This window comes from Scyliorhinus canicula, chromosome 1, assembly GCF_902713615.1.
Source record: "Scyliorhinus canicula chromosome 1, sScyCan1.1, whole genome shotgun sequence".
NCBI lineage: Eukaryota > Metazoa > Chordata > Chondrichthyes > Carcharhiniformes > Scyliorhinidae > Scyliorhinus > Scyliorhinus canicula.
The window spans coordinates 221,592,446-221,619,519 of NC_052146.1; the positions used below are offsets into that span (position 1 = coordinate 221,592,446).

General features: G+C 48.8%; 1 protein-coding gene across 2 annotated transcripts in view; it reads right to left on the reverse strand.

Moving 5' to 3' along the window:
- The window catches only part of LOC119971925 (synaptojanin-2-like), a 206,679-nt gene that overhangs the window by 48,116 nt on the left and 131,489 nt on the right, over nt 1-27,074 (reverse strand). For both annotated transcript variants that reach the window (XR_005461948.1, XM_038808263.1), the window contains exons 13-16: nt 24,021-24,105; nt 22,188-22,328; nt 19,700-19,892; nt 10,430-10,588 (exon numbers count right to left, since the gene is read on the reverse strand). Coding sequence is in view for 1 of the 2 variants with exons in the window: in XM_038808263.1 (XP_038664191.1) it covers nt 10,430-10,588; nt 19,700-19,892; nt 22,188-22,328; nt 24,021-24,105 (578 nt within the window). In the remaining variant the exon portion in view is untranslated. The remainder of the gene's footprint in view (nt 1-10,429; nt 10,589-19,699; nt 19,893-22,187; nt 22,329-24,020; nt 24,106-27,074) is intronic.

A 27,074-nucleotide genomic window follows, 5' to 3' on the forward strand; every position in this document is an offset into this window, starting at 1 on the left:
TTGAAATTTTTCGATACAAACATTTACCCCTATTACATTTTAAATTATAACACCACAAGTCCCCCCTGGAAAAACCTCCCCACGCCCTCCCCCACGCGCACCCCCCCACCCTCCCTCCCCCCCCCCGCGCTATCAGTCTAGCAACCAAACCGTTTTTCCCTTTCTGCCGATGGCCTCGGGCAGTCATTGCCCGCGACCCCCCGCTGACGTGCTCCCTTCGTTGCTATCCCCCCCCCCCCCCCCCCCTCCCTTCCCCCCCCCCCCCCTTTTCTCCCCGGGTTGCTGCTGTTCCGGCCTCCAGTTCCTATCTCTGATCCAGAAAGTCAAGGAAGGGCTGCCACCGCCGGAAGAACCCCTGTACCGACCCTCTCAGGGCGAATTTGATTCTTTCCAATTGGATGAAGCTTGCCATGTCGTTTAACCAGGTGTTCACGCTTGGTGGCCTTGTGTCCCTCCACTGAATCAAGATCCTTCCCCGAGCTACCAAGGACGCAAAGGCCAATATTCCGGCCTCCCTTGCCTCCTGTACTCCTGGCTCCACCCCAACCCCAAAAATCGCTAGCCCCCACCCTGGTTTGACCCTGGTTCCCACCACTCTCGATACCGTCCCCGCCACCCCCTCCCAGAACTCTTCCAGTGCCGGACACATCCAGAACATATGTACATGGTTCGCAGGGCTTCCCGAACACCTAACACACCTGTCCTCCCCCCCGAAGAACCGACTCATCCTAGTCCCCGTCATATGGGCTCTGTGCAGCACCTTAAATTGGATGAGGCCCAACCTTGCGCACGACGACGACGAATTGACCCTCTCTAGGGCATCCGCCCATGTCCCATCTTCTATCTGCTCTCCCAGCTCCGCTTCCCACTTGTCTTTCAGCTCCTCTATCGGTACCTCCTCCACCTCCTGCATTATTTTGTAGATGTCCGAGACCTTCCCTTCTCCGACCCAGGCCCCTGACAGCACCCTATCACTCGCCCCTCCATCGTGAAGCAAGGGGAATCCTTCCACCTGTCGTCTGGCAAATGCCTTCACCTGCAGGTATCTAACCGTGTTCCCCGGGGGGAGCTCAAATTTCTCCTCCAGCTCTCCCAGGTTCGCAAACCTCCCCTCTATGAACATGTCCCTCAGTTGCCTGATGCCCGCCCTGTGCCAGCTCTGGAATCCCCCGCCAGTGTTCCCCGGGACAAATCTGTGGTTCCCTCTCAGTGGCGCCGCCATCAGACCCCCCACTTCCCCCCTGTGTCGCCTCCACTGCCCCCAGATTTTAAGGGTGGCCGCCACTACCGGACTCGTGGTATACCTTGTGGGGGGGAGCGGCCATGGTGCCGTTACTAGCGCCCCCAGGCTTGTATTGCCGCAGGACGCCCTCTCCATACGTTTCCAAGCTGCCCCCTCCCCCTCCATCACCCACTTGCGCACCATCGATGCGTTCGCCGCCCAGTAGTATCCGGAAAGATTGGGTAGCGCTAATCCTCCACTGTCCCTACTCCGTTCCAAGAAAATCCTTCTCACTCTAGGGGTGCCATGCGCCCACACATAGCCCATAATGCTGCTAGTTACCTTCTTGAAGAAGGCCCTGGGGAGGAAGATGGGCAAGCACTGGAACAGAAACAAGAACCTCGGGAGGACCGTCATTTTGACTGACTGCACCCTCCCTGCTAGCGACAGCGGTACCATGTCCCACCTCTTGAACTCCTCCTCCATCTGCTCCACCAGCCTTGAAAAGTTCAGCTTGTGGAGGGTCCCCCAGCTCCTTGCCACCTGCACCCCCAAGTACCTGAAGCTCTTTACTGCTCTCCTAAAGGGGAGCCACCCAATTCCCTCCCCCTGGTCTCCCGGGTGTATCACAAAGACCTCACTTTTACCCACATTTAATTTATATCCCGAAAAGTCCCCATACTCCGCTAGTATTTCCATTACCTCCGGCATTCCCCCTTCCGGATCCGCCACATACAACAACAAATCATCCGCATAGAGTGATACCCGATGCTCCTCCCCTCCCCTTGTCAGTCCTCTCCAACCCCCTGAACCCCTCAGTGCCATCGCCAACGGTTCGATCGCTAATGCAAATAGTAAGGGGGATAGGGGGCATCCCTGCCTGGTACCTCGATGGAGCCCAAAATACTCCGACCTCCTCCCGTTTGTAACCACACTCGCCATCGGGGCCGAATACAGCAGCTTCACCCACTTGATAAATCCCTCCCCAAACCCAAACCGTTCCAGCGTCTCCCACAGGTATTCCCACTCCACCCTATCGAATGCCTTCTCCGCATCCAGTGCTACCACTATCTCAGCCTCCCCCTCCACTGCTGGCATCATAATTACATTCAACAGCCTCCGGACATTTGTATTAAGTTGTCGTCCCTTTACGAAACCCGTCTGGTCCTCATGGATTACCCCTGGCACACAATCCTCTATTCTGGTTGCCAGGACCTTTGCCAACAGTTTGGCATCTACATTCAAGAGGGAGATAGGCCTATAGGACCCGCACTGTACAGGGTCTTTGTCCCGCTTCAGGATCAAGGAGATCAGGGCCTGTGACATTGTCGGGGGCAGAGCCCCCCCCTCTCGCGCCTCATTGAAGGCTCGCACCAGCACTGGACCCACCAAGTCCACATACTTCTTATAAAATTCCACCGGGAACCCATCCGGCCCCGGCGCCTTCCCCGCCTGCATCTGGCCTATCCCTTTAACTAGTTCCTGCAGCTCTATCGGCGCCCCCAGCCCCTCCACCCGTTCCTCCTGGACCTTTGGGAACCTCAATCTATCGAGGAAGTTCTCCATTCCCCCCCTCCTCCTGGGCGGCTCAGACCGGTACAATTCCCTGTAGAAATCCCTGAAGACCCCGTTCACCTCTTGCCCCTTCTGCACTATGTTCCCTCCCTTCTCTCTCACTCCCCCAATCTCTCTGGCTGCATCTCGCTTGCGCAGCTGGTGTGCTAGCATCCTGCTCGCCTTTTCCCCGTACTCATAGACCGCACCCTGTGCCCTTCTCCATTGCGTCTCCGCCTTCCTAGTGGTCAGTAGGTCAAACTGGGCCTGTAAACTGCGCCGCTCCCTCAACAGCCCCTCCTCTGGTGTCTCCGCATATCTCCTGTCCACTTCTATAAGTTCCCCCACCAGTCTCTCCCTCTCCTGCCTCTCCTTCCTTTCTCTGTGTGCCCTTATGGAGATCAGCTCTCCTCTGATCACTGCTTTCAGGGCCTCCCAGACTACCCCCACCTTCACCTCGCCCATGTCGTTCGTGCCCAGATATCTCTCAATGCCCTTCCGGACCCTTCCGCACACCTCATCGTCCGCCAGCAGCCCCACATCCAGGCGCCACAGCGGGCGCTGGTCCCGTGCTTCCCCCAGTTCTACCTCTACCCAGTGTGGTGCATGGTCCGAAATCGCAATGGCCGAGTACTCCGTGTCCTGCACTCTCGAAATCAGCCCCCTGCTCAGTACAAAAAAGTCTATTCTGGAGTACACCCTGTGGACGTGGGAGAAAAAAGAATACTCCCTCGCCCTTGGCCTGCCAAATCTCCAAGGGTCTACCCCCCCCATCTGCTCCATGAACCCCCTTAGTACCTCCGCCGCTGCCGGCCTCCTATTCGTCCTGGAACTCGATCTGTCCAGCCCAGGGTCGAGCACTGTGTTGAAGTCCCCCCCCATGATCAGGCCTCCTGCCTCCAGACCCGGAATGAGGCCCAACAGGCGCCTCATAAAACCCGCGTCATCCCAATTCGGGGCATATACATTTACCAGCACCACATTCTCTCCCTGCAGCCTACCCTTCACCATCACGTACCTACCCTCCTTATCTGCTACCACCTGCGCCGCCACGAACGACACCCTCTTTCCCACCAAAATCGCCACCCCCCGGTTCTTTGCGTCCAAGCCTGAGTGGAACACCTGTCCCACCCACCCCCTTCTCAGGCGCACCTGGTCTACTACTCTCAAGTGAGTCTCCTGCAACATTGCCACATCCGCCTGCAGTCCCTTTAGGTGTGAAAAAACCCTTGATCTCTTGACCGGTCCGTTCAGCCCCCTCACATTCCAAGTAATCAACCGGGTCGCGGCGCGACCCGTCCCTTTCCCCTGTCTATTAGCCATGTTCTGTCCCCTGTTCGCCCCGGGTCGACCCTCCCCTTCTGACCCGTTCCCCATGGCGATGGCCCCCCCCCCCTCTCTCCTCCCGTTCTTCCCTTCCCGTCCTCAGCCTTTCCAGCAGCAACCCGGTATCCCCCCCTAACCCCCCTTCCCCCCCCCCCCCTCCCCTGGCTAGGACCCCTCCTAGCCGCAGTGTATCCACCATCGTACTCCCGAGAGTCAGCTGGTTTTCGCTGACCCGGCTGCCCCGCCACACTCCGACTCCTCCCGATGTGGGGGGGGAGGGCCCTCCCCCCCCCCCTTGCCATCCCTCTCTGACTCCGCTTCAGCGCGGGAAAAGCCGCCATTGCTGGCCACACCCCACTCTTCTCTCCTCCCCCTTCCTCCGTCCCGCGCGCAGGAAACAGGGGAGAGCCCGCGCTTTCGCCCGGCCACACCCTACCCCGCCATCTTCAATTCCACCCCCGTCCCCATCCACACCGATAACAAAGCCCCCTTAAAACGAGAGGAAGAAAAAAGAGAAAAAGAAAACACGCATAACCCACTTGCTCCCCCCCCGTCCCGCCTCCCCAACTTAACAATATAACAATATAATTAACAAATCGCAAATAAATACATAAATACATAACTATGCCTGCATAACTAAATAACTAAATAACTACCCAATAATAACGTACTTAACCAACAGTAACCATAACCCTTAAAGAACAGATCAAAAAACAGTAAAAAAGCCCCCCCTACAACAACAATAATTAAGGGAAGTTGGCAACGGGAAGAGACACACAAAAAGGAACAAAGAAACCCCCCATAACACAAGTTTCAAAGAAACCAAACGATCCATCAACTTTAACCAAGTTCCGACCTGGCCTAAAAAAGACATGGGCCACTTGATCAGTCAAGGGTACTCGGGCGGCCTCGACCGCCGGCGTTCCCAAGTTCTAGTTCAGGTCCAGCTTTTCCTCCCGAACAAAAGTCCATGCCTCCTCTGGGGTCTCAAAGTAATGGTGCTGGTCCTTGTAGGTGACCCACAAGCGCGCTGGCTGCAGCATTCCAAACTTGATCCTTTTTGCGTGCAGCACCGCCTTCGTTCGGTTAAACCGGGCCCGCCGCTTTGCCACCTCCGCACTCCAGTCCTGATATATCCGCACCGTCGAATTCTCCCATTTGCTGCTTTTCTCCCTCTTGGCCCACCTCAGCACTTTCTCCCGATCGCAGAAACGCTGGAACCGCACCAGCACCGCCCTCGGGGGCTCGTTTGCCCTAGGCCGCCTAGCCATGACCCGATATGCTTCTTCCAGCTCCAGGGGCGATGGACCGGCCCCCTCTCCCATCAGGGAGCTCAACATCTCCGCTACATATTTCGGGAGATCAGGCCCCTCCAGGCCTTCTGCTAGGCCCAGGATCCTCAAGTTCTTCCGCCTCATTCGCGTGTCCAGCTCCTCAAAGCGGCTCTGCCATTTCAGGTGAAGTGCCTCGTGCACCTCCACCTTTCCCACAAGGACCGTGGCTTCCTCCTCCCTCACCGCCATCTCCTGCTGCAGCTCTCTTATCGACGCCTCTTGGGTCGCCTGGGCCCCCATCAGCCTTGTGGTCGTCGCGTTCATGGACTCTAAGAGTTCCACTTTCAGCTCCGTAAAACACCGGAGGAGAGCGGCCTGCTGCTCCTCCGCCCATTTTCTCCAATCTTCTAGTGCGCCACCGGCCACCATTTTGGTCCTCTTCCCCCGCTTTTTTTGGGGAGCTGCTGCCGCTTTTTTTGTCGCCCCTCTCCGAGTACCGACCATAAAGTTGGTCTCACTCTCCTCAGGGAGCCTTCCCCCACCGGGATTCGTCTTTACAGTACCGTCGTGGCCCTCCAATCGGCCCTTAGACACCTTTGTCGCAGGAGCTGCCAAATGTGCGACTTAGCTGGTCATAGCCGCAACCGGAAGTCGGCACTTACATTTTAAAGGACATAAAGTCTCTCTCAGTCATATAAAACCCTGACATGAGCACCTCTGGAGTATAGGTATAATTCTGAGCACGGCATGTTTGAAAACCTACATTATCCTTGGAAAGAGTGCAGCACTCATTCATCAGACATCAGGACTACATAGGTTAAATTATGAGGAGAGATTACATTTATATTGCCTGCAATGCAGAGAATCTAGGGTGATTTGGTTGACATTTTAAGGGTTTTGAAAGGGTAGGTATGGCATTTCCTGCTGGTGAAGGAATCTAGGATGATGTGACATAACCTCAAAATCAGAGCCAGTCCACTCAGTGAAGCATTTAGAAAACATTTTTTCATGCAAATGGGTGTTGGGAATGTGGAACGTTCTGCCACAAAAGGCAGTAGATACAGTTCATCATACTGAATTTGGGACTGCTAGATTTTTACTAGGCCAAAGTATAAAAAGGTAGCGATCAAAGGTAGGTAGTCATCACCTCACTGAATACTGATCTACTCCTGTTCCATTGATCAGGATTTAATAAGGCAGCAGTGGCCCTGATCAAACCAGAAAATCAGAGGCAACTCTGCCTTGGCCAGTCACTGAAGCTCCAACTGCATTATACATTAATTAGGCAGCTAACTTCTTGCAGTCAGGGCTTCTGTCCCTTTAAAGGAAAAGGTTCAGCGCCTAATAGTTACTGGCCAATTGGAAGGCCAGTTGCTCTTAAGTCCTAGCTGCACCACTGGGAGTGGTGGCCATTGCTGGGATTGCAGCTGGCCAGGATCAATCACAATGGAGGCTGCTTCGTTCGGAATGGAGGTATGTTGATCAAGTTCACGGGCCAATAAGGCAGCATTGCAAGGGGTGGGTCATCCTTGAGGGTGATCTTCCAGCAGGAGATTTCTTTGCCATCAGCGGAACTCTCTGTGGACCACAGGGTACCCAATCGGGTGGGTTCATCCTCAAGCCTGCAAGGAAGCCACAAGGGTTTGCATGGCAATCTCACCACGTGGCAAAGTGCCAGCCAGCAGTGGCTGGAAGAGGTTCTGAATTGGTCTAAGGGCTGGAGGGCTGTCTGGCACCTTCCCCACCTCTGGTAAAATGTCAGCGGCAGGAGGAAAATAATAGACATGTCACCCAAACCCCTCACATTTAATTTTATGGTTGCCCCAAAATCTGCAGCCCTCCTCCCCCATTAAACTCCAGTGGAACTATATAATAAGAACGAGGAAGCAAGTTTGGACTTCTCCGATTCCAAGTTTATTGCATTTAGTAATTTCTTCAACAACAAAACAGTGCCATCTGTTTCCTCTTTATATATTGGTGCAGTCTATTAAACAATAAGTGCAATCTATTAAACAATTAAAAACCCAGTTTTAATTTAAGGACTTGGAGACATTAATTATTTCCTAACACGACCTCCACGCCCCTACCCTGTCACCCAACAGCTCCTCCTCCCTGGATCCTGCAAAACTCCGGCCTATGTTGTTATTTCAGGAGTTCCTCAGTCGGCTGCACATAAATGGAGAAGGCAGGTCACAGATGGGTTGCTTGGCGGGATGTCAATTTTTGCCAACTTCCTCTGTGACAACATTAGCCAGACGTGCACGATTGTGACAGGTTTCCTGGGAACTGTTACAATGCTGCAATCGATCATTACAAGGCTGCTTAGAACAGGAAGCAGAATGAAATGCTGGCTTACAGATGACAAGGGATATTCTTATGAAGAACCACATAAATGAGATGCAAGTGTTACAGTGAGAGCCACATCACCACCAGCTGTCATCATGCTGAGGATGCGCTTCAGATGAGTAGCTCGGTCTCAAGGAGTTTTCTAGTTCTCACTAGCATCTCAGAATCATTGTGAGAAGCTGAATTAACAACTAAGAGGATTAGACATGCAGAAACCCCCCTCCCCCAGGGCAGGAAGCCCCCCAGGAGATGATTCTTGTCAGGACGCCCTTCAGAAGACGGACCCCTATCTGGAAGCCCTGCAGAAGAGAGACCCGCTATCTGGAAGCCTTCCAGAAGAGAGACCGCTATCTGGAAGCCTTCAAGAAGAGAGACCGCTATCTGGAAGCTAGCGAACAGTCTAGTCAGAGGCACTGAAAAAAATCACTGTTTTAACACAAACAGAATTAAGTGCTTTCGAATCATCTCCCTTTACAGTTGAGCGACTCGTGCTAGCAACTAACAGCACTTAACTCTGTTTGAAGTGGTCCAAAAGCTGTCACACAAAATTTGATATTTATAAGCATTGTGGTTAGACCACTTCAAAGTTACTCAACCATGAAGGGAGATGAATGGAACAATGTTGACAGTGTTGAAACTGTCAATCACAGCCTAGTAAAATAAATATTAAAAAGAAAAATGAATGGTTTGCACATCAAAGATCTGAGGGGGTTTAAATCTGTTTTTCTTTTCCCAGGAATTGACAGGTGCTGCTTCCTTGTGTCTGAACCAGCAGGTGTATTGCCAAGCTGAGCGTTAAAGCAGTCATTTCATTCACTGCCTCTGTATAGACTGCTCTCCAGCTTCCAGACAGCGGGCTTTCTCTTCTGAGGGGGGGGAAGGGGGGAGGAGAGGACATATCTTGCATTATGGGAGTGGGGGGGGGGGGGGGAGGGGGGAGGAGAGGACACGTCTTGCATTATGGGAGTGGGGGGGGGGGGTGGGGGGATGTGGCCCTCTGGTGAACTTTGGTGAGAACTCCCTTAAAGAGTGACACCCTTTGCCCACCGCGAGGTCCACAGCATCAGGTACATGTTTGTCAGGATCAGTAGTAATTCTCGTCCATGTGATTCCCGGCCCAGTGGACCGGAGAATCACGCGGGCTCAGAGAACAGGGTGCCTGGCCCGGTAAGGCACGAACCTCAATCCCGACGACAGAGGTGGGGGCCGGAGCTCCGGAAATGTTTTCTTCCCGTCACTGGATTATCCACCTCATCTGTGACTCCATTACCGCCGGCGCGAGGAGGAGAACCCAGCCCCAGAGAATCCAACCTGGTATGCTTTATTCCAAGTCTGGCAAAGTCCCCTCCCTACTTCCTGAGTCCACACTGCTTTTTGCATTAACATGCACATATCAGCTCAAATCTTGTACCCCAGAAGTACCTGGAATATATACTGGGGGACCCTTCGGAAGTCCCAACACAAGGACTCCATGGAAATTGCCTGGGAAGTTTCAGCTACAATTGGGCAATTACCTGTTTCTGGAACCGTCCAAAACTCTGAGTTGGAGACTTTGGATGGTTCCGAGTTAACAGAATAGTTACTCAGAAATGCTTGAAGGATTGAAATCACTTCCAACTCTTGGGTAACAATACTCCTGATCCCTCACCACAAACCCCGCCCCTCCACTCCCCCCCCCCCCCCCCCCCCGACTAGCTCCCCAAACCTCCCATCTACCACCTGACTATCCCGACCTCTCGACTACCCCCCCCACCTGACTACACCCATATCCCCACCTCCCCAACCCTTCAACAAACTCCCACAAACCACTCCCAATCACCCAACTATCCGACTGACCCATTTGCCATCTCTCCGAACACTCCCCCCACACCCCCCCCCCCCCCCCCCAACTCCCTACCCCCTCCAACCCATCTGGCACTCTGTGCCCTCATCCACTTATCACTTACCTTCTCTCCATAGCTTCTCAAAGTGGCATTGGGAAATTTAAAATTACTGGAATACAGCAGCTATTGCCGTAGCATGATTGGGCTTCCCAAATGATCCTGCGCTACCAGGGAAAGACTCACATTTCTCAGAAGGTCCAGCTCAGAAGCCCAGGTGAGAAATGTGAAGCTCGGCTATAGGATAACTAAATAGGAGCGGATTGGCAAACTGGGAAATCCAACCCCTCGGAAGATTCGGACTATCGTTCATATAATAGAGGCCACAATCAACAAATATATATCAGTGGAATTGTTAGACTTGCAGCCAAACAGCCAAGTGCTCACTGGAAACAAGACATAAATAACACTGCAAAGAACCCTTGATAATGTGCTCAAATCTGTGACATTAGATTTGGAGATTGGGGCAGATACTCTTATTTGTATATAATTAAAGAAAATGTCTTTCATTGAACTATCATTAGAAATCAATGGAGAATAATATATCTAGTTATTTATGAATCACTTAAGCCTTGTTCTTATAATTGTCCGGGTTCTCACGTGGGTAACAGCCTTATAAATGGAACTGCTATATTTCTATTCTGAATTTCCCAAAACAATCCTGACATATTCTTCACTAGAACACCATTGCTCTTATTTTACTTCAAAAATGCTGTTCTGGGATCAGCCAATATTCTTTCTGAAACTGTGGTTGTGACAACAGGAAAAAAGCATTGCACTGAAAACAAATCCATGTTTACTGCCTTCTCATTGTTCTGTGCACTCACTTTGTTATCGGTTTTCTGTTGCTGCAGCTGGTCAAAGGCCTGAAGAGTTTTCCAGTCCTGCCTCTTAATGTGATGGAGGACCTCCTCGTATGGAAGATCAATGCGGAAGTTTGAATCACCGCACCAGAACACATAGTCATGGGAGAAAACACTCCTTCCCTGTCACAAGAAATCAAAAATTATGCAACCAAATCGAGGAAATAGGAGAGAGATTTGTATATCAAATCCGAAAATAGGAGGATGCTGCGGAAGAGATAAGAATGGTGTAGTAGGGAAAACGGAGCCTCAGGGTACACTTAGGGCAGCAAGGAAAACCTGCCCGGAAAGGGTTAAACCGGCAGTCTCCAAGAACCTAATCAAATTAGCATAGTATAAGCCAGCACACCACAGGTAACACATAACTAATAGGGCCTGTCTCGGAAAGACATAGTAGCTACATGCAAATATCAGGGACATGGAGCAGATTACCACCCCATCACAGACCGATTGTTTAGATACGGTCCTTTCGTATTACAAAGCAGGTGGGCAAAATGTACCTCCGGAACGATTAGGAGAAATGTATGTAAAACAGTGTGTCCATGTCATCTAAATCGGGAATGACTGTAATCCCTTCATGTTGCCGTTACTGATAATCGTTTGCATTGTACTATTTGAATCATTCAATCATGTTGAATCATTTTGAATCACTCTGTATCAAATCAAAACAGTACAAATAATTGCGTGGGGGCTTTGTTCGGAGAGAGCTGCTTGGACCGAGCTGTAGTCAAGACAGCTGAGTTTTAGCATGCATGTGGCATTAAAAAACGTTTCGTTAAAGTTTCATACGGTCTGAAGAACTCGACTCATTTAACTCCGCTAACAAATGCGAAGGCAGAGAATTAACATATCTTTGCATGTCTCCGGTAAAGATGAAATTCAACACCAGCCACAAACCAATAACATTTCTGGACTCCTCCATTATGGCATATTTTTATGGTGAGACACAGTAAGTACAAGTTTCACCCGAGTTCCTGTCTTATTGAATCACAGAATAATACAGAATATGATGAGACGATTCAGCTCAATATGCCTCTGTGAGCTCCTTGAAAGACTTGTCCCTTTGCCAATAGCTAGGCAATTTATTCCTCTTCAAGTATTCATGCAACTTCACTCTAAAAGGTATTATTGGATCAATTTTCACCACGCTTTCAAGCTGTGCGTTCTAATCACAACTCCTAACTGGATAAAAACCTACTTGCCATGTCAATCACTGTAAGATGTGTCCTCTGCTTACAACGGTGCCAGTGAAAACATGTTCTCCTATTTACGTCCCAGATTATGAATACCTCCATTCAATCTCTGCTGTGATTGTAGGCAAGGTGACTGGTTGGGACCCTCAATGTCGTCCTGCCCTACCTCCGATGGAATTGCTCATGCACATCTCATGTTTTTCAATTCCTCTCTGGCAACAAGAGAGGTGCTACGGAGGATAGCTAATGTGGTACAATTATTCAAGAATGGAGGAAGGGGTGAACCAGGAAACTAAAGGCCAGTCAATCTTACCTCGGGGAAGCTACTGGAAGCAATTCTGAGTGAAAGAATTAATCTGCATTTGCAGAGGCAGGGATTAATCAAGAACAGGCAGCACAGGCAGCATGGTGGCACAGTGGTTAGCATTGCTGCCTACGGCGCTGAGGACCCAGGTTCGAATCCCGGCCCTGGGTCACTGTCTGTGTGGAGTTTGCACATTCTCCCCGTGTCTGCATTTCACCCCGTTTCACCCCCATAACCCAAAGATGTGCAGGATAGGTAGATTGGCCACTCTAAATTGCCCCTTAATTAGAAAAAATAATTGGATACTCTAAATTTATAAAAAAAAAGAACAGGCAGCATGATTTGCTAACGGGAGGTCATATCTGACCAACTTGACTGAATTTTTAAAAGAGGTGACCAGATGTGTAGATGAGGGCAATGTGTTCGGACTTCAGCAGGGTTTTTGGTAAGGTCCACATGGAGAGACTGATGGCGAAGGTAAGAGTCCTTGAGATCCAAGGCAATTTGGCAAATTGGATTCCGAATTGGCTGAGTGGCAGGAAGCAGAGGGTGATGGTCAATAGGTGTTTTTCCAACTGGAAGCCTGTGACCAGTAGGTCCCATAAATGATTTTGACATGAATGTAGGAGAGTTGATCAGTAGGTTTGCGGAAGATACGAAAATTGGTGGGGAGGTAAATAGTGAGGAGGATATAGACAGGCTGGCCAGATGGGCTAATCCGTGGCAAATGGAATTCGATCTGGATAAGTGTGAAGTGATGCATTTGGGGAGGACAAACAAGGCAAGGGAATGCATGATAAACAGCAGGACTCTGGGAAGCACCAAGGATCAGAGGGACCTTAGTGCGCATGTACACCGGTCTCTTAAGGTAGCAGAGCAGGTGGATAAAGCGATTAAGAAGATATATTGTATACAGTACTTGCCTTTATTAGCCAAGACATCGAGTTTAAGATCAGGGAGGTTATTCTGGAACTGTATAAAACATTTCATAGGCCACAGCTAGAATATTGTATGCAGTTCTGGAATCTACATTATAGGAGGGATGTGATAGCATCGGAAAGAGTGCACAGGAGATTTACCAGGATGTTGCCTGGGCTGGAGAGATTTAATTATGAAGAGAGATTGGATTGACTGTGGTTGTTTTCCTTGGGACAGAGGAGACTGAAGAATGACATGATTGAGATGCATAACATCATGAGTGGTATAAATAGACAGGAAGAAACTTTTCCCCTTGATGGGGGGGATTAATGACCAAGGGGCATAGATTTAAGTTAGGGGGCAGGAGGTTTAGAGGGAATATGGGGGAAACCTTTTCACACAGAGGGTGGTGAGAGTCTGGAACTCGCTGCCTGAAAGGGGGGTGGAGGCAGAGACCCTCATAATATTTTAAAAGTACTTAGATGTGCTCTTGCAATGCCAAAGCATACAAGGCTAAGGGTCAAGTGCTGCAGAATGGGATTAGAATAATTTGGTGATTGTTTTTGTCTGGGCCAGATGCGATGGGCTGAAGGGCCTTTTTCTGCTGTAAACTTCTAAGACTTTATGCTGCACCAGGGTGTATCCAGCCAGATATTATAGCCTTGAGCATGATTCCTTCCTATTGTCATTTTTTTCTATCAGTTTGTTGTTCACTGGAAGAAAAGAGGGAGACAGAGGAGGGGGACAGAAACATGACAAGAAATTGGAATGGAGATTGGAGAGGTGGGGCAGGACATGTTTGGTGCAGAGAAGGGGACGGGGTTTCAGGGAAACAGAGAACGAGGATGGGAGCTTCAGAAGGCTGATAATATTGGAGCTCAAACAGAGAAGAGAACTGCAGTTTGGGAAGGCTGAGAAAACAGGCCTTAGAATGGTCAAGAGGACAGGAGGCTAAGAAAAGGGGGACTGGGGCACCAAGGGGACGAATGAGGGGAGGGGGTTGGTTGGGGAAGGCAAGCAGGACAGGGATTGGGATGCATGGGATGTGGGCATCGCTGGTTAGGCCAGCATTTATTGTCCATCCTTAATTGCCATTGAGAAATTGGTAGTGAGCTGCCTTCTTGAACGTCTGCAGTCCATGAGGTCAAGGAACATGTAAATTGTCCCTTAGTGTCCAAAGATGTGCAAGTTTGATGGATTGGCCATGATTAATGTGCGGAGTTGCGAGAATAGGGGAGTGGGGCTTGGTAGGCAGGACTTTCAAAGGGTCAGTGCACACTTGATGCACCAAATTATCTCCTTTTGTACTGTAGGGAATCTATGGTCTTTACCTCATCAGGTCGTATGCTTCTTGGGTGTTGTTGGAGTTGTACCCAGTCAGGCAAGTGGGGAGTATTCCATTGCACTCCTGGCTTGTGCCTTGCAAATAGTGGACATGGTGAACTTTGGGGAGTCAGGGGGAGAGTTACCCAACACAGGATTCTTAGCCTTTGCCCTCCTGATGTAGCCACAGTATATATTTGTCTAGTCCAGTTCAGTTTCTGGTCAATAGTAACCCCCAGAATGTTGAAGTGGGGGATTCAGAATTGGTAATGCCATTGAGTGTCGGGTGGAGATGGTTAGAATCTCTCTTGCTGGAAATGGTCATTGTTTGGCACTTGTGCAGTGTGAAGGTAACTTGCCACTAGTCAGCCCAAGAATGGATATAATCCAGCTCTTGTTGTATTTGGACATGGACTGCTGCATCATCGCAAATCAACATTCTGCAGTCAACAGTGAACCTCCTCATTTCTGACCTTATGATGGAAGGAAGATCATTGATGAAGGAACTGAAAATGGTTGGGTCTAGGACACCACCCTAAAGAACTCCTGCAGTGATGTCCTGGAACTGAGATGACTGACCTCCATCTTCCTTTGCGCCAGTGGAGGGCTTTCACCCCAATTCCCATTGACTCCAGTTTATCTAGGTTTCCTTGATGCCACACTTGGTCAAATGCTGCCTTGATGTCAACGGTAGTTATTCTCACCTCATCTCTGGACTGCAACTCCTTGAGAAGGTGGAGGGAGCAGGCTGTGGGGGTTAGGAAGATCACGGTCCCAATGAGAACAATGATCACATTCTTGCTCTGTTAGAGCTGGGTCACGTTCCTCCCCCACCATTACCACATGCACACTATGTTTATCGCTGCTGACTCATCTACATCCTGCCTCATGCTGACTGACCTCCTGACTGTTGACTATGAATGGCAGTAGCTTGACTTCCTGAAAAGCCTGCGAGCACCATGACACTGTACTGGTCTGCATAAAATCTGGCAGTCAAGGCACTGTCGCTATTCATTTTGTAATATCATGACCTTTCCACCCCCACACTTTCTACCCACACACAATGCCCCATCAGTCAACAGCACTCTCAGCAGAAGTTGTTTGATAGATGGTTAATGACACTGTGTCCCCTTTTAGTTTCAGTTGACCCATCATGTCATGTTCAGAATCTTATTTAAAATTATGTCATAACCCCCTAAGATTGGGCCTCGCTAATCTATTCCTGCAGTTCAAATTGTGTAAATTACTCAAATGTTGTGAATTCATCAAACTCAGCCGCAGAGAAACATCTACATCATCCCTTGTGGTCGTGCATCGACTGTTCATCGGCACAGATTTTTCAAATGGACATAAATCAACTTGAACCTAATGAGTGAACAGTGAGTTCTGCAGTGTGCAGATGTTGCCTGGATTCTGATTCCCGTCAACGCTCTGCAGTGGGCAGCATGGTAGCACTATAGCTTCACAGCGTCAGGGTCCCAGGTTCGATTCCTGGCTTGGGTCACTGTCTGTGCAGAGTCTGCACGTTCTCCCCGCGTCTGTGTGGGTTTCCTCCGGATGCTCCGGTTTCCTCCCACAAGTCCCAAAAGATGTGCTGTTAGGTAATTTGGACATTCTGAATTCTCCCTCTGTGTACCCGAACAGGCGCGGAGTGTGACGACTAGGGGCTTTTCACAGTAACTTCACTGCAGTGTTAATGTAAGCCTACTTGTGACAATAAAGATTATTATTATTGATTCAGAAACAAAATCCGGCACATGCTGGAATGCTGATATAAAGTGCTGGTAATTCAGCAAATCAGACAGCATTCACAGAAAGTGAAATGGAGTAACTGGGCGGAATTCTCTGCCACCCGGGAATCGGCGGGAACGGGAATCACACCCTGCTGATCGGCGTGTCCCCCGCGGAGATTCTCCAGCCCCCGATGGGCCGAAGTCCCGCCGCTGACAGGCCTCTTCCGCCGACATTGTTTCAACCACCTCTGGTGGCGGCGGGATTGGCGGCGCGAGCGGGCCCCCGGTGTCCTGGGGGGGGGGGGGGCGCGGGCCGATCAGACCCCGATGGGTGCCCCCACAGTGGCCTGGCCCGCGATCGGGGCCCACCGATCGGCGGGCGGGCCTGTGCCGTGGGGGGGCACTCTTTTTCTTTCGCCGCCGCCACGACCTCCACCATGGAGGAGGCGGAAGAGACCCCCCCTACCGCGCATGCACTGGTGGTGACGTCAGTGGCCGCTGACGCACCGGCACATGCGTGGACTGGCGAAGGCCTTTCGGCCAGCCCCGATGCCGGGCGGCGTAGCGCCAAAGGTCATTGCCGCTAGTTTTGGCACCAGTCGGCGTGGCGGAAACCACTCCGGCGCGGGCCTAGCCCCTAAAGATGCGGAGAATTCCGCACCTTTGGGGAGGCCCGACGCCGGAGTGGTTCTCGCCACTCCGCTACACCGGGACCCTCTGCCCCGCCGGGTAGGGGAGAATCCCGGCCACTGTTTCACTCTCTGCTGAAAGGTCATTGACCTGAAATGTGAACTCCGATTCTGCCTCCACAAATGCTGCCTGCCTTCCTGAGGATTTCCAGCATTTTATGTCATATCATTCAACTGTTTATTGGGAGGGGATTGACAGCTGTAGCTGGTCTTGTTAACGCTATCTTGTGTTTTTGACCTTCCATAGGAGCAGCAGATGCCATTATCTTAATGGGCAGCAAATGAGCTCATCTGACCTCACCAGGGTTCTGATGCTGCATTCCCATCAGCTCGCACAGAAGGAAGGATGCCAATCACTCCAGCCATTGCTTTGATTACAACAGAGCAGCTTGAACCACCAAATTGGGACCGCACAGCACATCATGCCTGTGCCAGTACTCCCAATGAGCAGTAGAGTAACAAACTCCAGTGCCAAGGTTTTCTACCCCTTTCCAGGGATATTTGCTGTGCCCAGTGCATTGAAAGGAGCAGAGGGACCTTGGGTTGTACAAGTACATACACACGTACATATACACACACGCACATATATATACACACACACACACACACACACACACACACACACACACACACACACACGTGTGTACGCATACATGTACATGCACACAGACACGTACATGTACACACACATCGACGCGTATATACACGCGTGCACACACACACACACGCATCTTTGAAGATGTCGGATATTGTTAAAGAAGCTTACAGGACCTTTCACTTTATAAATAGAGGCACAGAATACAAAGGCAAGGAAATCATGAATAGAGTACAGTGGACACCACTTTAGGATCGATATCAAAACTTTGGAGGGGCAGCATTGTAGCACACTGGTTAGCACAGTTGCTTCACAGCTCCAGAGTCCCAAGTTCGATTCCTGGCTTGGGTAACTGTCTGTGTGGAGTCTGCACGTTCTCTCTGTGTCTGCGTGGGTTTCCTCCGAGTGCTCTGGTTTCCTCCCACAGTCCAAAGATGTGCGGGTTAGCTGGATTGGCCATGCTAAATTGCCCTTAGTGTCCAAAAAAAGGTTAGGTGGGGTTACTGAGTCACAGGTGTAGGTATACGTGGAGTGCTATTTCCAAGGGCTGGTGCAGACTCAATGGGCCGAATGGCCTCCTTCTGCACTGTAAATCCCATGTAAATTCTATGAATACTGAAGAGATTTACGAGAATGGTACCAGAGATGAAAGATCAGTTACATGCAGGAACTAAAGGAATTGTGTGCTATTCTCCTATGAGCAGAGAAGGTTAAGTAAATAATCAACTGTACCATAGAATCTCTACAATGTGGAAGGAAGCCATTCGGCCCATCAAGTCTGCACCGACACTCCGAAAGAGCACCCTACCTTTGCTCCAAGGAGACCAACCCCAGCCTAACCTTGTATCTAAATCCCTTCTTTCTATGTTCCATTGCAGAAACTCAGCGAGCCTTCTTCCGCAGTACCTCTCACATCACCCAGAGCAGCAGCAAGTACATGGGAGCAAGTTTCCCTCCGCATCACACACCATCATTACTGAGAAATACATTGTTGCTCTTTCATTGTCGCTGGGTCAACGTGCTGGAGCTCCTTATCTAATGACAGTATGAAAGAATCTTCACCACACGAACCAGTTGGCTCACCAGCATCTTTTCAAGGACAATTAGGAATGTGCAGTACATATTGACTTTGCTAGTGACACCCACATCCCAGGAATAAATACATTTTTTAAAAAGCACCTCTTCAAATGTGTCCACTGCCTCTCTCCTCCCTACCTTCCTGGTCTGCTCCAGCTCAACATCACTAAGCTCACCTTCTAATCCTCCAACATCAACCTGCAGCGTTCTACCTATTCCCTCTGCTCCACCATGGACGGTCACTCCTACACCATCCTGCCACTCACCTCTCTGGTTTAGCCTCCACTTCTCATACATCACTGTGTGCAGTGATATGACACTAGTGTCCACTTCTCATACATCACTGTGTGCAGTGATATGACACTAGTGTCCACTTCTCATACATCACTGTGTGAAGTGATATGACACTTTCTTTGTAATGATAGAACATAGAATCTCTACAGTGCAGAAGGAGACCATTAGGCCCATCGGGTCTGCACGATCCTCCGAAAGAGCACCCCACCCAAGCTCACTTCCCCGCTCAATCTCAATAATCCCTTAACCCAACCTATGAATCTTTAGTTTTGGACGCTAAGGGGCAATTTAGCATGGCCAATCCACCTAACTTGCACATCTTTGGACTGTGAGAGGAAACCAGAGCACCCGGAGGAAACCCACAGACACAGTGAGAAAGTGCAAACTCCACGCAGACAGTCACACAAGGTCAGAACTGAACCCAGGTCCCTGGTGTTGTAAGGCAGCAGTGCTAACCACTGTGCCACCGAGATGTACGCAGTTGTTCTCAGTGATCCCACTTCTTGCTGATGATTCTTTTACTTACATTTATCATTTGTATAAAAATGAAGCTCCGCACTGTGTTAGGGTCACTAAATAAATATGTTGTTATTAGTTATGTTGATTCCCAGGCTTTGCCCAGATTTCCTTGTATCCTTCTTTATTTCTAATTCCTTCCCTTACTTTTACATTTTTTCAATTCCTCATGGAAATATAGCTTTTATTTTTCCATATCTTTTTCCCATTCCTGTTCCACTGATTGATCCCACATTTTTCTCAAACTAATTATCTTTCATCACACCTTCTACCTTCAACAGATTTTAATTAAATTAGGTCATGGTCATAATATTAAAGTTTTCTCCTAACTTTAGATTACTTTCATTCCCTACTTTGAATGCCTTTGATGCATCATTATGAAATTTTCCATTCTGCACCAGCGACCCTGACTGGATTAACTTATTTATGTAAGACGTTCAAACAGCAAAGAGAACATTTAAACATGGAGCAGGAAAATTCTTCATCTTCAGAGTTTGGACTGCATTTAAATTAGGTCCAAGCATACTAATTCACTCCAGGATCCATTTCCCCTCTTTTACTCAAAATGTTATTGTGTAGGAAGAATAAATACCATTGGGAAGGTGAGTTTCTGCATGATTTCTCTATAATCTTCATTCCTTTCTTTCACTTGTGACTGTCCGGCTGTCAGATGAGCACAAACAAAGCAGAGTGTGCTGCTGTAAAACTGGAGGCGAACAGCAACTCCTCCTTTGTTCCCAGTCTTTCCTCCCATCCCAGTCTTCACCCTATCCACGGCAACTTCTCTGCAAAAAGAGGAAGAAGAATTAAACATGTTTGACGTTTGTGTATCATTTCCCACTTCCTCATTTATTTTACTTACAAAGGTCAGGGAAAATAGGAGTGACCTCAAGTCTCAAGAATTCCACATTAATTCCGCTTTCCTACCCTAACTTCATAATCTCCCAAAGTCTATCAACGTCAGTTTTAAATATACCTTTAGACAGCATCTTTCCACCAGGCTATTCAGACATTAATGGTGCACCTCTCTGTAACTTCAGAAATCAATAAGATATCGGAGCCTACTTTGAGTGAGAAGATTGTCACCCCAACAATGTCAATAGCAGAGTCACATAAAAATAAATAACCTTTATTGTCACAGGTAGGCTTACATTAACACTACAATGAAGTTACTGTGAAAAGCCCCTAGTCGCCACATTCCGGCGCCTGTTCGGGTACACAGAGGGAGAAAGAATTCTCAGCTGGTACGGGTATTGAACCCACGCTGCTGGCATCACAAACCAGCTTCCCAGCTCACTGAGCTAACCCAGCCCTCAAAGAGGCAGTAGCTGCTGGTTCGATTTGGTTCACTGCAATACAGGCAGTGATCAGAGCTATGGACACACTCCGGGTACAATACAAGAATGAGCAAAATGTGGAAAATGCAAATATGGTCAAAGAAGTGGAGGTGGATTAAGTCATCATGTTTGATCGCGTGTATGTTGAAGCGATAAAAAAATTATGGAATTATCCTGGAATCGAGGAATGCTACGACAGACGCCGAGAGTATCAGCCTTTTTAGAAAGTGAACGAAATAAGACTTTTCCCACCCCTCTAAAGGACATGGAGAACAACAGAATATAGTAATTTAGCTGCTACTCAACTAGAGGACTGGAGGTTATGCCCAGGGATGTCAAGCTAATTGAAGGAAGCTGATGAATGCATTGTAATTGTCAGCAAATAACGAATGGGGGTGGATAACAAATGCATATAGTCACTGATAAGAAGGATCGGAATGGGAGAGGAAAGAATGTCCTGGGAAGTTTTTGAGTTAATGGGGAAAATAACAAGAGGAAGACAGTCAGCAATTGTACAGGTGGAGCAACCAGAGATTAAATTAGGCAGCTATGAACTGAATTTTGTTAATGGTTTATTTATTGGTGTCCGCTCCAATGCACTGTCTAATTTCCAAGGCAATGACATATCATTCACAATGGCATTCAAAAGCAGAGTTTCAAAGTTTTATGATATAGGCAGGGTAATTATCACCTAATCAGCCATACTTATATCCATCAGTGCTCATGGATCATCTCAGAACACTGAAGATGCTGAAAATACAATGTTGATTCCAACCATAGAAAGTGTGGAGCGAGCCAACAGGGTTGTGATTTTATAAGTGGACAAGAGCATTTTCAAAGGCAAAGGAAAGATAAATAGAGAGTAGGATTCAGATTTTAACTTCCAACTTGACCAAATTTTCACATTTTTCATGCAAGTCAACAAATCTATTTTTCAGAGAAAGGCAAGCAAGAAAATTATAGTTTTGTCTTGGTTTAGAGTTGGGAAACATGTGAAATCTCATTATTACAAATATCCTTCATCTTCAATGTTTCAAGTATAACTGATTGTGGACAAACTGGGTCTAAGTATGTCCAAAGGTGGCAATTTTAGGGAGATGTGGGATTTTTATTCCAAGGTCATCAACTCAATGCCTGGAACATTTCTGCATCCCAATCTTACACTGTGTCCGTGACACGACATGATTTAAAATGCAAATCATCTTGGGTGAGCTCGGAGGCCAGTGCTTGGGTGCTAGGAATTGCCTGGGACCTAGAAATTGAGGACCCTTTGAAAATGAGTGCAGCAGCCATGACTGGACTTGTCATTCACTGAAGGAGAGTCGCACAAAAGGCTTGCCCCAAGGTGTAAACTGAGGCGAGAGATATTAACCCTGATAAACGGCAGAAGAAACCATAGAATCCCTGTTGCGGCTCATCGGGTCTGCACCAATCCACTCCGCCTATACCCGTAACCTAACTTGTGGCCAATTCACCTAACCTGCATATCTTTGGACTGTGGGAGGAAACCCACGCAGACATGGGGAGAATGGGCAAATTTCACACAGTCACCCAAGGCCAGAATTGAACCCAGCTCTGGGCGGCAGCGGTGCTAACCACAGTGTCACCTTGCCTCCCCCCTACCCACCCAACCCTTTATCTTAAAGCTAAAGCTTAAAGAGATTTAAAAACGTTGTGCTTTAAGTTACAAAATACAATATAATTTAATAAAATGTAATTTAGCTTCAAGTAGCAGCTTCTGACCTAATATAGGGCACATGCTGGAGTCGAACAAAAATATACAAACAGACACCGACAAGTTGCCCTGAAGACAGCATGATGTACTTATGTGTCCTGGAGATTGCCTTCTGAAGCTGTTCTGCCCATGCTTTCTTGTTAGTTGTGCTGAAAAAAATTGTGGTAAAGTTTGTAAAAACTTTGTAACTGCTTTATTATGTATACTAAAGTACTTTATTTGATCAAACACTAACATCCAAGATAGTGAAAAATACAGGCAACTATACAGTGTATAATATACAGTATAATATGGTTTGAAAATATAATATTCATATTAGATATTTTAATTTCACATTTCCAACGTTTGCAGTTTATTTTCAATTACCAAAAGGAGGTAAATTAATATAGATAACATTGCATTATTAGCATACTGAATACATGCTCCAATTTCCATTGGCTAGTGTGCATATCTTGCATTATTGAGAAGTATACACCGTAATGAAGTAATGTTGTGTATCTAAATTAGTCCAAATTCTGAAGAATTGAAAATTGAAAATCGCTTATTGTCACGAGTAGGCTTCAATGAAGTTACTGTGAACAGCCCCTAGTCACCACATTCCGGCGCCTGTTCGGGGAGGTTGGTACGGGAATCGAACCGTGCTGCTGGCCTGCTTGGTCTGCTTGAAAAGCCGGCGATTTAGCCCAGTGAGCTAAACCCGCCCCTTGCTTTATGGAGGGAATAACGGGCGGAATTCTCCGCAGGGGGCCGAATTCGTGAAGGCCGTCGTGAACTCGGCCGAGGTTCACGACGGCCTCGGAGCCCGTTCCCCGCACCTAATGCACCCCCACCCGGGGGGCTAGGAGCGGGCCTCTGTCTTTCTTGGCAGCGACCTCGTCACGCCGAGAATGTAAAGTCATCCGCGCATGCGCGGGTTGCCGGTTCCAACCCACGCATGCGCGGATGACTTCATCGCGCAGACAGCACGAACCCGCGCATGCGCGGTGGCCGACTTTCTCCTCAGCCGCCTGGCAAGACGTGGCGGATTGATCTTGCCGGGCGGCGGAGGGGAAAGAGTGCGTCCGTTTTGGACGCTGGCCCGACGATTGGTGGGCACCGATCGCGGGCCTGTCCCCTCCCGAGCACAGTCGTGGTGCTCCCGTCCCAATCGGGCCCCTGGATGCTCCAAACGGGCATCTGGCGCCCGTTTCACGAATGTAACAACCAGGTGTGTTTGCCGCCGTCGTGAAACGGGCGTGAAGGGCCGGCCGCTCGGCCCATCGGGCTCGGAGAATCGGCGAGCGACGATTTATCTGAGCCGGGGGGGGGGGGCCCTCCCGCGATTCTCCCAGGCCACGTGGGGAGCAGAGAATCGCGGCCAATGTCTTTGATATCAATGAGAACAACTAAAGGAACTATTAATCATCTACATAGGAGCAACATAGCTGTACTGTCAGTATACTATAAAACAGCTATAAAACAGCTGTGGGGCAGCACGGTAGCACAGTTGCTTCACAGCTCCAGGGTCCCAGGTTCGATTCCCGGCTTGGTTCACTGTGTGGAGTCTGCACGCTCTCTCTGTGTGTACGTGGGTTTCCTCCGGGTGCTCCAGTTTCCCTTCCACAGTCCAAAGATCTGCAGGTGGATTGGCCATTCTAAACTGCCCTTAGTGTCCAAAAAGGTTAGGTGGGGTTACTGGGATAGGGTGGAGGCGTGGGGCTTACGTAGGGTGCTCTTTCCAAGTGCCATGCAGACCAGATGGGCTGAATGGCCTCCTTCTGCACTGTAAATTCTATGATCAAACGAGCCTCTGAAAAGTGGCCCACAAACAGAAATTAGCAGATGCGCTGAGTGTTGCTCACCTAGCATTGACAATGTTTCCAGCATTGAGCTCCACCATTTCCTGAAATCCAACAGCAAAGATATCTGGCGGATGGCTCTCATTATCTACGTAAGGAACAAAAAGAAATGAAAGTTTAATAGATAGTGCTGAAATACTATGGGCGGGATTCTCCGACCCCGGGGAGCGGCGTGAATCCCACCCCGCCGATGCCGGTTGCCCAATTCTTTGGCGCCTGTTTTCGGGCGGGGGCGGGTATCACGCCGTGCCAGTCGGAGGGCGTTGGCGGCGGCCCCCTCCGGCAATTCTCCGGGCCCCAATGGGCCGAGCGGCCGCCCGTTTTCGGCCAGACCCGCCGGGGTGAAATGGACATGGTCCATCACGGCAGGACTGGCTTGTAGGCCGGCAAGGTGATGGCCTTCCTGCTGCCAAGACTGGCTTGTGGATGGCCTTCCTGCTGCCACCCAATGAGGCCCTTAAGCAATTAATGCCCAATTAACTGGTGTTCAGCCGCAGCAAACAGGTGACGCACCATGCAGGAAGCTAGAAAGGCAAACCCTGCAAGACTGTTTGCAGGAAGAGGACCCTTGTTCAACGGCACTCAGTCCCTGTTAAAGAAACATGGAATTGAGATGGGGTTCCCCACCGGAGGCCACCCCCCTGGCCTTGCTGCCAACTCCTGTCCAGCTCGTCCCTGGGAGGTATCGGTCGGTTGGGGGGGGAGGGGGTGCGCAGCAAAACTTCTGCCCCTAGGATCAAGCATCTTTGGGAAACTGCCCAGACAAAAGGCGGTAATAAGGATCTCTTGCTAGCTCTCCTGTTGGAGGGCGGTACTCCCATCGCCTACATTAAACACCACCCATGATTTTTATTGATTTTTCAGATTTAACATAAAACATAATTTTCCTCCAAGAAGAACAATACTAGCTTCTCCAGCCTCTCAGACACAAAATGGGGCTGGTTTAGCACAGTGGGCTAATCAGCTGGCTTGTAACGCAGAAGGCCAGCTGCGCAGGTTCAATTCCCGTACCAGCCTCCCCGAACAGGTGAGTGTGGCAACTGGGGGCTTTTTCACAGTAACTTCATTGAAGCCTACTTGTGACAATAAGCGATTATTATTATGTCAAAAATTCATAACACAGGCCATTCAGTCCATTGTACTCATATCAGCTGACAAGTAACAGTGCAGCCCTATCCCACTTCCCAGCTGTTAGTCTGTAGCATTGTAACTTCTACACATTATACTGCCTCTCCAAGTAATTTTATTATAATTATCATGGTTTCTTACTCTACCATCCTTTCAGGCAGTGAGTTACAGATCCCCACCACTCTCTGGTTGAAAACCTTTCCTCTTAAATCCTCTCTATACCTCCTACCTCATACTCTAAATCCATGTCCCCTGGTTATGGACCCTTCCAACCAAGGGAAATACAACCTCCCTATCCATTCTATGTAGCTTCCTCAGTTCCATACATATCAGTTAGGTCTCCCCTCAGCCTCCTCGGTTCCAACGAAAACAACTCTAGCCTGTCCATGCTTTCCTCAGAACTAAAACTCTCCAATCCAGGAAACATCCTCATAGATTTCTTCTGTTCCCTTGTGAGCACATTCACATCTTTCCAATAGAGTGTTGAACAAAAGCACATGTAGTACTCGAGCTTGGCTTAACAGGTATTTTAAACAGTTCCAATGTGACCTCCCTGCTCTCATCTCCTTTGCCTCAATTATAAAGGCAATTATCCCATATGCTATTTTGGCCACCTTATCGAGCTGTTAGGTATCTGTCGACTTGCATTCCAAGGTCCTTCTGTTCCTCTACACTAGTCAGTATTCTCCCATTTATTATGTTTTCTTTTGCCTTGTTATTCTCTCAATGGTAACATTCTACTAAATTTCCTCGGCAAATTCTCTATGGCCTTGACATCATTCCGAAAGTACGGTGTTCAGCATTGACAGCAATATTCAAACTGGAGCCTAATCAATATTTTATAAAGGTTCAGCAAAACTTCCTTGCTTTTGTATTCTATACCTCTATTGATGAAGCCAAATTTCCCCCCTTACCAAGTATTTTTCTAATTTATTTTGAAAGTTATTACTGAATCTGCATTCTATACCCTTTCAGGCAATCCATTCCAGATTATAATTGTGCCTTTTTGAAAGCCTTCTCAACTTGCCTTGCCACCTTCAAAGACATGCTTATGTAAATGTCCAGGTCTCTCTGTTCCTGCACCCCGTTTAAAATTAATTGATATTTTTTTTATTCGTTTACGGGATGTGGGCGTCGCTGGTTAGGCCAACATTAACTGCCTATCAGAAGGTGGCGGTGAGCTATCTTCTTGAGCCGCTGCAGTCCTCGAGTTGTAGGTACACCCACTGTGCTGTTAGGGAGGGAACTCCAGGATGTTGCCCCAGCGACAGTGAAGGAACGGCGATATATTTCTAAGTCAGGGTGGTGAGTGACTTGGAGAGGAACCTCCAGGTGGGTGGGGGGGGGGGGGGGGGGGTTCCCAGATATCTGCTGCTCTTGTCCTTCTAGATGGTAACGGTCCTGGGTTTGGAAGGTGCTGTCTAAGGAACCTTGGTGAGTTACTGCAGTGCATCTTGTCGATGGTACACTCGGCTGCAACTGTTTGTCGGTGGTGGAGAGTTTAAATGTTTGTGGAAGGAGGAGCAATCAAGCGGGCTGCTTTGTCCTGGATGGTGTTGAGCTTCTTGAGTGTTGTTGGAGATGCACTCATCCAGACAAATAGAGAGTATTCCATTACACTCCTGACTTGTGCCTTATAGTCTTGTTTAACTTAGGTCTTAACCATATCAGGTGTTGGACATTATCTACACCAGAGTCGCTGGAAGTGGAGGATGTGTGGGGTTAGGGATAGCCGGTGGCATGGTCCACACCCCTGTAAGCTTTGTCCTCAACAATCTTGGGCCACAGGATGTCTTTTACCAGATATTACATGCTGCCTTCTCCATCTGCTGTTCTTCTGGAAACATTTATATTTCTTCTGGACGCATCTTTTCCTTACTTGTTCTATTACCACCCCATTTTATCTTGCACCGTGGAATCATAGAATCC